This window comes from Spodoptera frugiperda, chromosome 31 (genome assembly GCF_023101765.2).
Source record: "Spodoptera frugiperda isolate SF20-4 chromosome 31, AGI-APGP_CSIRO_Sfru_2.0, whole genome shotgun sequence".
Classification (NCBI taxonomy): Eukaryota; Metazoa; Arthropoda; class Insecta; order Lepidoptera; family Noctuidae; genus Spodoptera; species Spodoptera frugiperda.
The window spans coordinates 4,877,497-4,890,270 of record NC_064242.1 but is presented as its reverse complement, the minus strand read 5'-3'; the positions used below and the strand labels follow the sequence as shown (position 1 = coordinate 4,890,270).

General features: G+C 33.0%; 1 protein-coding gene across 9 annotated transcripts in view; it reads left to right on the top strand.

Annotated features, from left to right (window-relative positions):
• Positions 1 to 12,774, top strand: part of LOC118276451 (transcription factor collier) — a 50,913-nt gene that overhangs the window by 10,571 nt on the left and 27,568 nt on the right. For all 9 annotated transcript variants that reach the window (XM_035594769.2, XM_035594768.2, XM_035594766.2 and 6 more), the window contains exons 4-7: positions 581 to 644; positions 2,730 to 2,785; positions 9,775 to 9,848; positions 11,457 to 11,525. In XM_035594769.2, coding sequence (XP_035450662.1) covers positions 581 to 644; positions 2,730 to 2,785; positions 9,775 to 9,848; positions 11,457 to 11,525 — 263 coding nt within the window. The remainder of the gene's footprint in view (positions 1 to 580; positions 645 to 2,729; positions 2,786 to 9,774; positions 9,849 to 11,456; positions 11,526 to 12,774) is intronic.

Genomic DNA, 12,774 nt, shown 5'->3' with positions numbered 1-12,774 from the left:
TATCATGAATAACTTAGAATGAAGTGTGTGTAACTTAAAATGAATTCTTAATATATTGGAGTCTAAACTTTTAATAACACAAGTTATGAAAATTACAGAATGTAGATTGTAGCCAACTAAAATAATGTGTGTATCCATTAGTATTAATAGTAAATAGAACGTGATTTTAAAATCAAACTGTGTATTAGAAAAATAAGCATTGAAGTGCATCTGACGGTACAGGAGTACCCCTCCAAGATGACTCAGGCAAACCGTAAAGGCCCTGCCTACTTTTAACAGAGCAGTTTTTAACCCACATAACTTGCGTTTGGTTTTTTTTAATTCTATTTATATTAGTTCTCAGTCATATTTTTTTTTTTTTTTGTACAATAAGTCTAATCAATATTTATAGTACCTATGTTTTTTAGTTTGCATTTTGGGGTACAATACTAGATAAATAAAAATCATAACTTATACAAAATCACGTACGTAAGTAATCTGCTCACTTCTCAACTTTGACACAATCAAAGGTACCAGCTACTACTAAAACTTGACTTTTTATACATAGGACTCTACCATTAACCATAACATTTTGTTACAGGAAGTTGAAGGGCAAAAGACGAACAATGGCATCCAGTACAGGCTTCAATTACTTTATGCAAATGGTAAGTGACTATCTTCCTCAGTTTTGGGGTTACTCCATGACGAGGTTGAAGATATTTCTCTGGACAAATCCCCCCGTTTGTGTTATAGCTTGAGGAAAATTGTGTCGACTAAGCTGTTTGCTGGGTTTATAAATTTATATTAGGTTGTGGTTGTAAGGTACTCCCTGCTGTAGCTAAAATTCTCTTTAGTGATGGGTGGTTAGTTGGAGTACGTATTGAAGAATATTTTTGGACCAGAGTCTTAAAGGTGAAATGACAAAACTTTTTTATAGTTACAATAATACCTCATTCAAATCCTATATTGGCTTGTGATAACAGTCTGCAACCATATAGGTAGACCAACTAAAATGTTTACTAACAACTTCAAAAGTGAAAAATCACCTTCTAATCCTATCCTATCTTAACCAGCTACGTTTCCAAACGCATATTCTATATTAAGTATTTATAGTCTGTATCGTCTCGACCGTCAATACTATGATGTGGAAGACATAATCACAGCTACAATCTGGAGTTGAACAAACATAACAATTTTCACTTTTGTAATCGACACTTCACATAAAACAAATCCTATCATATCGAATTCTGATGTACCTAATATTACATAAACACCTTAGTAAACCAAAGGACGTTACCAAAAGCATCCTATATTAGGTACAGTTAGACCGTCAATACAGCGATGCGCAAAGCATTATCACCCTGCAGTCGGGAGTTAAGCAAATATTGCCCGACTTGGGCATTGTGGCACTGTCATGCATGCTATTGTCGTCAATAGCTATTCAAGCTTCTAAGATCGAAGTAGCATAGTACTGCAAGCTTAGGAGTTAGTTAATAATTGAATTAGATTTTTAGTTATGGTTTTGTGACTAATATTTTGATCAGTATGTTGGTATGATTTTAACTAAAGGTTGGATATGGCATTCAACTTTGGGTCAGTAAAATATTTTTTGTAGTAATTTATTAATAAGTCATTTATTAATGATGGATAACGACTTAGTATGCGTCAATTGGGTGATAAAATTAAAATGTTTGATTAAACATCACATCGAACCATATCACCGTCTTTGTAAAACTATATCATACAAATATTTATACAAGCAACTATAGCCATTATTCCATAGCAAGAAGGTATAAATCAAATGTAAAGCTCAATCTCGTATTCAACAGTCGTCGGTGACAACACAGACTATACAGGGTGGTCGCATTGTAAATATTTGCCGTCTTGCCGCTAGACCAGGGATAATGGAAAATTGGCACAGAATAGCGAGCTCCTGGACTATGAATGACGATAGCACTGAAGCTCTTAGACTACGTTATTGGAGGGATGAGTTGATGTTTAGTTTAAGAAAAATAATTTTAGGAAACAATGATATTATGATAATAATTGATTTAACTATGGTAACTTGACACTTGATTATATTTAAATTATTCTATGTAGACATTTAATAAGGTGAAAAGTCACCTTATTAAATGTCTACTAAATAAATAATTAATTAATTAATTAATTAATTAATAGTGCATAAAGATGCACTATTAAACATGATTTTAATTTTATATACTTTTTCAGTTATTTTATGACTAAAAAAATATATAAGAGTATTTATCTACCTACTTGGTTATTTTGTTGGTGTGACTTTTCTATAATCACATCATGTTTAAAAAATGTGATTCAAAAGTAAAGTTAATACAAACCATTTGGAATACGGAACTCTAAAAGGAGAGTAGCAAGCATAGAGGCAATTCTAGGAGGTTAACAAATTGTGCAATGTCTGCTGCTACGTCGCTACGCTCGTAGCCCGTAGCCCGTAGCTCGTAGCTTGCTACGATCTTTATTGCTACTATGTGTAAATGTTACTGTTTTATAGGAGCGAGAATTAGAACGATCTTAATATAAACACAACATGTTAGAGACGGTACCAGTATGTTAGCAATGCAATTATTTCCAATGTTTTTGTTCTGATAAACTTTTCTTTTTATTCTTAAAGAACGAGAACATACTTTTTGTTGGAAGTTGGACTTTACAGTACTTTCTTCTCTTGGTTTTTTTGCAATAATTTTTTTATATTAACTGGTTTTCATCTTACACAGGTATCCGACAAGAACAAGACATATTCGTTCGACTTATCGACTCGGTGACGAAACAGGTAAGACATTTTTTATTACAGTTCTATTCAGTGTAAAGTTTTTGAGAGAAAGTTCCCAACACAGATGTCACATTATTCCTAAAACGTTTCACCCAAAAGTACGCCATGTTGCCACGTGACGTACGCGTGATGCGCACGCGGCTGATTGTCATCGCGCGCCGTCTGATTAGACCCTAATCCCCACGCCCCCTGGTCAACTAAATTGCATTGCGTTTGCGCACAATCATTATCGTTATCTCGTGTTACAATTTTATTTTATTTTTAGTTTAGAATTTAGATAAAATGAATGGGGAGTGTCGTGTTGAAAGATTTTGATCGACGTGAAGGGTTTGATCAGCTGTTCGTAGGTGTTAATCCGTTTGTTATTTGAGAAATGTTGTAGGGTTCTGATACTATTGTGTTCGGTAATAAAATAAATGTGAGAAGTTATAGGATAAGATAGACATATCAAGGCTAATTTTGAAAATAATAATACAACATCTGTTAATCTGTACTTCGCAAACAAAAAAAACATTTAACTGCCATACTCAAAGATGTTTAATTAGAACTTAAACTATTCTTTAGTAACGATTTTATAGTGAAAATCATTGGTATAGACTGGGTTAAGTAAATATTAAATGACTCTGAGTAATGCATTAAGAGTTCTAAATCTTCCTTAGTTTGTTTATCACGTTTTTAAGCATGACGCAGGTTTATAATTTTTTTCATTCATTTCACTGATTGAATGAACATTACTTTTTAATATCTTATATCATCGAATACACTACAAAATATCTTAAACAATCAACAGCAATTATAAACAGCAACAAATAACATAGTTAAGTAAAGCATGATGAAACTTCAACACCTCACATATATAATTTCAACACGTCCTATGTTAGTGTTGTGTAACAGGAGGCCAATTACCAAAGATTTATGTTGAGAACATAATTAACTTAGGCCCAACGTTGTTAACTAAGAATTACGGAATCGTATGCGGTATATAAGATACACGGTTTTGTTATAATGGCTAGTTTTTTTTGGCTTGGATATATTATTATGAAAAAAAAACAGCTTTGTAGTTCTTTGAACATATTATTTTACTTAATATTACAAATGCGAAAGTTTGTGAGATTAAGTGTTTGTTTGTTACTCAATCACGTCAAAACAGCTGAAAGGATCGGGATGAGATTAGGTACTCGGATAGATTGTGGCCTAGAATAACACATAAGCTTTTTATCCTACAGGAATGTGACCGAGCACTAAAACAACTTCTATGAAATCATTCTTATCATTGTCATCAGCTCATTTTCGTCTACTGACTGATAGACAAAGGCTTGAAGACATTGTCATTAACAGATCACTAAGCTTGATCCTCAACTTTGACTTAACTTTAAATAACAAAAAAAAAAAAAACATGTAACAATGAACATTTCAAGCCATGCTCATACTCATGAACAGCATTCGGCATTCAGCGACACTAGTCCAGTTCTTCGTCAAATAATTATGTGAGTAAGCCGAAAAACATAATCATTAATCTTGATAAATCTAAAATACTAAAACATGTTTTGTAAGGATCTTCCTTACATTTACTAAGATCCTACCACATACTCACATACAGCGTTAATTATATTCGATATTGTCAAGTAACGCTTTAATAAATCAAACGTAAGGGTTAATTTAAATTGCACCGCACCTTAATACCAAGCCTCTTGTCAAGAGGGTTGTTTGAAATTATTACTGCAGCCTTCTTCGGTATCGTAACCCGTTATTGTGTGGAGACACAACGTGTTTTGCTTATATGTATGTGTGTTTGTTTATGTAGTTTAGAAAGTATGGGACATATAGTTTTGATGGTTATGAACGTATACTTTTTTCTTTATTGTTCAGTTGTGAATCTATAAATATGTATGTACTGTTCAGTTTATTAATTTTTGTATTTTTTACTATATTTATCTTCAAAAGTTTTATTTTCTTCAAAAAATTCTCTCTTGTGTAACATTTTTACAATGTGTGTGTAATTTTTTGTGGATCAAAGAGTTGCTCCGTACTGACTGCCCAGCCACCACACCAACCGTGATTCTCATTGAACTTGACAGGCAATAAACATTTTATACCACAGATGATGGTAGTATTACACTGTGAACATATTCGACATGGACATTTTTAACACATTTTAATAACGTGATTAACTTTAACCTCAATACAAAAATACTTTTCATCCCTACCATGCAAAATTAAAAAAATATTTCTATTTACATCAACATAACAAATCACACAATAATATAACGTGAAATAAATTATATTCTATCACAAACATAAGTACGATACTGTTGTTTTATGAGCGAGTAACAAATAAAGTGTGCTGTGGACTCGAGACGTGCTTGCATCGTGGCATCTCGCGTGATTTACATGAGCGACAACGCACAGAGACTGCGAAATTGTCTTGTACTGGCACAATTTTTATCAGTGTTCTCTATGTTGTTTGTGTTAGAGATAGTTTTTAAGTAGAATAATAAAAAATAACTCTTTAATTTACTTATTATGTGCTGTTGTAAAGACGGTAGAAAGCGTAATGTTATTGGTTTATGGATAGCTGTGGATGGCTCTGGTTGGTTCGTGCAAAACACTGATGTTGATACATAGCCAGAAACTTAGTAGCTTCTGCCAGCGACATCGCCCGCGTCTTCGTGGGATAAAAAGAATCCTACCCCCCATGTCAGTTCATACCCTGTCTGTATATCAATTTTCAACAAAATTTGTATAGTAGATTCAGACGGAAAAACATCCAAACCAACAAATTTTCACATTTATAATATCTTTAATGTAATCGTGCAGGAATTCGTGTAATTACAATTATTTGTACAAAAAACAGTTTAACAAAATGTTAATTCAATCGTAAGTTACAATTTTTTTATCAGTTATGATAATTTGTAATCACATCATCAGCTATCAGGTAAACTGTTATAGAAATGTTCTACCATTACGTTCATGCAAATATATGCCTTATATTGTAGATGTAAGTGGTAGTAAAAATAGTAAAAAAGACAACAAGCACAATGATTTACGCAAGAAGCAAAGTCGCCTGGCAGCCTCGCCAGAATAGTTTACTCTAGATATTTTTATTATTACTGCAGTCGCAGTTCTATACAATTTATTTTCTTGTGTTTTTCATGACCATTTCTTATACTGAGATAGAAATTATTTAAGATTTTTGCGCATTTTCATAGACATTTATAAGTGGCAATAATAATAATCGATCAAGTGAGTTAATATAATATAGAATTTTTATAATTAGATAATTTCTCTTCAAGCTTTGATTCAGTCTTTACTTGTAATGTTTGCTTATTATACATATACATTATTATAGATATTTATAAGTTTTCTGAATGGTATTCGTTATAGATTAGTAGAAAAGAGTGAGGGATAAGTGTAGATCACGTACTCCAATTCACTTTATATCAATCTCTAACAATTTCTAGCAAAATGTTATCAATAAAAATGCCTCAAAATACCTCGTAAACCAGCTTCCGAAAGTCATTTCGTGAACAAAAGGCAACTAAATTAATATGTTGTTTGAACATCGTTAAATAAACATAATCATGACGCCACGTGCGCCACACACGCCTCTCCATTCAGACCATGGAGCGTTCTATGGGATTTACTCCAATCTCATTCGGCGAACTATGAGTCAGTATCTTAAGACTATACTCAAACATAGGGTGGGCAGATTGATGTTTTAGATATTGATATGATAGTGATTTAGTATGGGAACACAAATAATCCGGCTGCTTACTTGTATGCTTAGTTCGGTGTAAAATTTCGCTTGGATTAATAGAGTAACTTCACATTTTTATGTAACACTGTTAATCTTAGTTCCAACACCAAAACAATTCAAATTAAAATAAAAACGTTGCCCCATATTACGATTTTCTCCTGTATCGTGGATGCGTTTACAAACATACACTTTCATATACACATGACACCCAGACCCGATACAACAATCTGTGGATCACACAAAGAATTGTTTCACAAGAATTGAACCTGCGTCACGTTATACGGCATGCAGTTGGCCAATCACCACGCTAACTGTACAGTCAAGTAAATGTAACTAAACTTCGAAGAATATATTTTACTAGCTCTGCCCGCGAATTCGTCTGCGGAAAGTTAAAAAATTTAGGGTTGTACTACCCCTAACATTTAGGGGGATGAAAATAGATGTTGGTCGATTCTCATAGATACCGGATAAACACAAAAAAAACATCAAAATCGGTCAAGCCGTTTCGGAGGAGTATGGCAACGAAAACTGTGACACGAGAATTTTATATATTAGATATTAGCTATTTGCATAGAGTACTTAGATTCTTGACATAATTTGCACTTAAACGACAATTCTTTGTATCTTACCAAAACAAGAGTTGCGTGTCCCGTTCGCATGCACCGCACGGCATTAGCTGATTGCCCGTGTGCCCACAGCCTAACGTTTTAATACAATTAAATCGACCGCAGCTCACTATTACATCGAACATCTTTTCATCGCCATTTTTGTGAACGACTCTTTTGCGTGTCACTCGATTTGTACGGAGTACGGACTTATTAAGATAATGTTACGTGACATTTTAGACGATTACCTCCTTTGTTTCAATCTGTTTTATTCAATCTAGTTTAGATTGTATTAAATGTAATACAATTTTGATTAGCATTGATTAATGGATTAATGGTAAATCGAAATTGTGCAGCATTTTGTACTGTATGCCACGTGTTTTGATAAGTTCTTGGCTCAGTGCAATATACGTAATTCAAAATGCATCATAACTTATGACGACATAGATGCAAAATGTTCCTCTAAGTAAAGTAACTTTACGTTATTCTAGGAAGTGTATGATTACACACTTTCAATTATAAACCACATAACATTTCATACCTTCCAAAATGCCTCAGCAATAACAAACAAAACCATCACAGAAGCTCACTACTCGTACATAATTAATGACCAAATACAACATCCTGTACAACACTGGCAGCACTATTATCTATTTTTTTAAGTCCACACTAATTCCCCAGAGATTGAATCCCAGGCGACGGACTATGCCCAGTGCGGCGACAACCCCAGACATCCTGGGGGATTCTCCCAATTCAAGGAGTGAACTTGAAAAATGTTAGTTCACACCACTATCCATTCTAGTGGTTTTTGTACTAGTTTAAACGTTACATAAGAGTGTTCTTCTTACTGCCGTTCTCAGAGACATTTAATGATTACTTAAACTATTTCTTAGTAACGATTTTGTTCCGAAAACCATTACTAAGGACTGGGTTAAGTAATCATTAAATGACTCTAAGTATGGGAGTTATAGTCATTTGGTAAAACTATAATAATGCTAATACGTTTCTTCTTAATTTGTTTATGTAAACTATATATGCGTAGTTATGTCATTCCTTTGTTAGTAAAGTTATATATAGGAGTTCTGTGTATACAAACCTAAACGTACTTATCACAAAAAGACTAACCTAAAGTGCTTTTATGCAATCACTTGAAAAATCGAATTTCTATTATAGTAAATCATAAAATGTTATTTACATTTTTAAAAAAACCATTTATTTGTTTCATTACATAAGTATGTATGCTAAGTAATTTATCAGCATCATTCAGTCATTAAGATTATTGATTATACCAACTGCACAACAGAATGGTAGGAAAATCTATTTGATTTACAACAACACCTGATCCCGGGCCCTTACTTAAGCCGAATGCAGAAAATACGACCCCTAAGCTATTTTGATGTTCCTAAATACTTTTGTATGACCCTTAGATACCTATTACAATATACAAAGCAAAGTCCTTATAAATCCATGGCACAAAAGACGATAATACCCCTGTTTCATATTCAATTAAATATTTTGTCAGGGATGAAAAAATCTATTTAGGATTTAGGGGGTTTGTGTGTTGTATTTGTAAGTAATAGTTGTACAAATTGTTGGTGCTTTTGGCGAAAAATATACAAAATTTTTGAAAGTACATAATTACATATTACTTTTTTTTTTCGGATAAGTATTTAGCTTTTAAGCAAATTGATTTTGTTCTAAACTCTGGTACTTATATTTATAAGTAAATTATTTATCAAAAACACAACAATAAATAATATTTGAATCAGATTTTTTGCCTAATAGTTAATAATTGTTAATCGAAAATGCAATTCCCATGAAACTAATTACTTATTCTGTATAACGTTTAACAATCTTTTGTACCCCATATGTATTGGGGTTACCAGTAATTAGATATTAATAGATAAACACACTGTACACGTGTCGGGGTCGGTATTACCAGATGAAAAAATAAGAAACATTTTGTAAGTTCTTGTTTTCAGAGTAATTAACTTTTGAGTAGTATATTTTAGTATATTCAGGACATCTGTAGTCATGAGTTCAGATGTCTTCTTTTTTTTATTTTAACAATAAGGACCTAGCTTTTTCTATGGTCCTTATTATAGGTATACAGTAGGTTTACATTCGTTTAAGTTATATTTATTTATTAAAAACCAAATTACAGTTAAAAAAACTTTAACAAAAATAAATTATAACATTAAAAATACTACAATAAACAATATACATTTAAAGTTGACATTTCAGATTAGTTTCGGGAGTTATCATAATCTCAATGGAATCTGTCATTATTTTACACTACTGTCTATCCAATGAAAGAAAAAATGCCGTGACGTTATGTTAATAGAGTAGGCGGGTACTTACCGATTTTAAAAATGTTATCAGCTTCGTGAATTCAATGCGGGAATTATGCAAATAAGTTTTTGGTTTAGATAATAAAATGCAATAATTATGCATGCGAGGGTGCATGAATTAGCCAAAGTAATAACTTGATGAAGACGAGTCATTTTATCTTATCTCCATTTTTAATTAATTTTGTATCATTATCTTATGTTACTAATTTATGATTTATTTCTGAGTCATAAGTTCTATTATTGTGTGAAAATATTAATGGTGCGTTTTTGTTTCAGCCTATTGTATACGAAGGACAAGATAAAAATCCAGAAATGTGCAGGGTTCTACTAACACATGAAGTTATGTGCAGGTAAGCATATATTTAACCATATTAAAATATTTTTCATCATATTATAATATTTTATATTATTTCATTTTCACCGTTAGTCGAAGGAGAGACCTTCCTAAACTTTAATATTGTTCATAATAGTACTTTATGGTTTTGCGGTTGATCTCTTCTAGTGTGTTTAAAAATAGTTCGATATTTAAAATAATCAACCATATTGTAATATTTATCGATATTCATCGTGTACGACGAATATTGTTACTGGCACATAAGACGTCAGCAATTTTATTCGAATTCTACATTTAAAAAAAGACGTTACGCATTTCGTAGAAACGGTCGCGACAGTCATTTGTCATAAATATTGACTCCCAAAATATTATTGCACGGTCATGTTTCTTTAAAATGGCAGGCTTTTGTGGGCCATACCATACATGATAGGCAGGACTGTGTTAATACTTTTACAATTCCTCATAACTTTATGACAATTTCCTTTGTATATATAAAGGTGGATTATTTCTGGAAGTTTCTAAACATAAGTAAGTTTCAACACAAAATGAAAGTTTCATTTAATATCGGGTCTACGAATATTAAGCTAATCCAAATAAAACTGTACAAGCATTTGAAATGTAAACAAGTAACAACAGTTTTACGCGAAGGCATCTTGTAACTTCCTAATTACGAGCGGGCGAACAAAGAAACGAGCATCCTTATTAATTTAACCATTTGTTTGGGGTGGTTTTTCCGCTCGTAAACGTACTGTGTCTCGCCATTCTATCAATGTAAGTGTGTATGGCGATACTACACCGCGTCAGTGTGAGCAATTAAAATTTTATTCCACCTTAGACTGTGTGTTGCTGTCTCTTTTTGCTGGATATGTGTGTTCCTGTCGCACGTCTTCAGGGGAGGAGTCTCTAGGGAGTCTGTCCTTTCAATGTCTTTGCCCTTTGCGTCAAGGAGTCCCGGTAGGGCGCGTGCAGCGTATTGTTTGTTTAGCGTGGATATGACCGGCGTTTTCAAAGTTTCTTTTTTGTTGCCTAGTTTTTGAACTTTGAGGGATAAAAGATCAGTTTTGATACGAAAAGTCTTTAAAATAGTTTATAGCAAATAAAGGTCTTTGTGTATTACTGTAGATTTGATACCAGATACTTGTTTAGTAAACTTGAAACATGCTAATAACTTATAAATAAATTAGTACATAAAGTACTATCAAAATCGGTTCAGTAGTTTTGGTACACGCCAATGACATGCGTACAAAATAATTCCATAGAAGATTAGAACACAAAATTCATATTTGTAACCGTTACAAATATGGATGTTATGAGTGACACATTGCATCTAAACCCTTCGGTACTTTTACTAGCAATTTATTGATTTTCATCCCCATTCGGTACAGGTATCCCTTTACTCGGCTAAAAATACAGGGGATCGCCCTAATGTGTCCCGATATTGAGAATTTATTGTACTCTCTGATGTTATTTCGTACGTAAATATAAGTTTGAAGATTATGTAGTATTGGATGATTCAGAAAAATGTGATTTATTGCATTAAAAATAAGGTTTCTTATCAATTAAGTATGGTGTTGGTGAGAGTTTCAACCAAACACTAGATATTAATACCAGAATTTGTTTACAGTCGGTGTTGTGACAAGAAGAGTTGTGGTAACAGAAACGAAACGCCTTCGGATCCTGTTATCATCGATCGGTAAGTCACAAGTTTTTCATAAAACAAAATAATATATTTTTGAAAAGAGAATATGGAAAAAAAGTCTGTGAAATGTGTGATTCCACCCAAATATATTAATCATTTACCAAACGTTCAATATTACATATATCACTATCCTCAATTAAACAAAAAAGCCTAAACAAGAGCTGCAAACGAAAACAGAAACAAATCGCGAAGTTCAATGAACACTAAAACAATAGAGACGCGTTTGTTAAAATTCCGTATTCCACAATTGGTAGCGATTCATCAGCCGACAATGACGGCAATCTCGAACTTTCCCGAGGCAAATGCATTTTCGCGATACAGAAAACTTTTGAGGCTCTCTCAGTTTGCATTGTACCTATTTTTATTGCGCACGTCGCTGCCAGATATCTATTGCGGAGTTTTTGTTCACAAATTTTATTGAAAGCTCTTTGGTCGACCTTGTTGATGTGTTTGTTTTTGCCTTTCGTTGGCATATGAAATGTGTTTGGTGGAAGTGAAGTTTTGTTATAGAAGGTACAGAATAAGTGGATATAAATTAGATAGAATACTACATGTAGAATTGAGAACCTTTTTCTTTATGAAGCCAATTAAAATCTTTAAATCCAACCTTTAACTTAGCAAGAAAAAAGTCGTTATGGAAATATCAAAACAATACGCAAGATGAACAATCCCTAAATTAAAAATACAAGGCCAATTAATCACACTTTTAATGCACCACGAAAAATTTGGCAATACCAAAATTCAATAGATAAAAGGTATTTCGGCATCCTTCAATCGGGGGTTCACAAACAACTCTGTAAAAACAAAAGCTGCACAAAATTGAGCTCACATCGATCTCACGCTGAGCCATTCAGCCTTCTGATGTAGAATAGTGTCGGGAGGAGCGCCAGCTAATCAGGCTGACAAATATCGAAAATTTCAATAGAGCTGCGACCACTATTGATACCAGGGGTCGCGAGGCGTTCCCTATTTTTTATTTTTCGGCCTTTTTCGGGAATTCAATAGAGATAGGCGTCTCTCATTCGGTACGACGTTCGATATTTGAAGTTTAGGGTTGATGATAATGGTTTTCCTATTGAGGACGTAAATCAGTACGGTAATGAATACTTGTAAGTTTAAGATCATTAGATATTACATATTATAAAGAAACAAGATTTTACGTGAACACAATTGTCGAATATTCAAATCAGAGGAGAAATATAAGTCAACTTGTTTTCTAGATTAGATGCTAGAGCTACATATA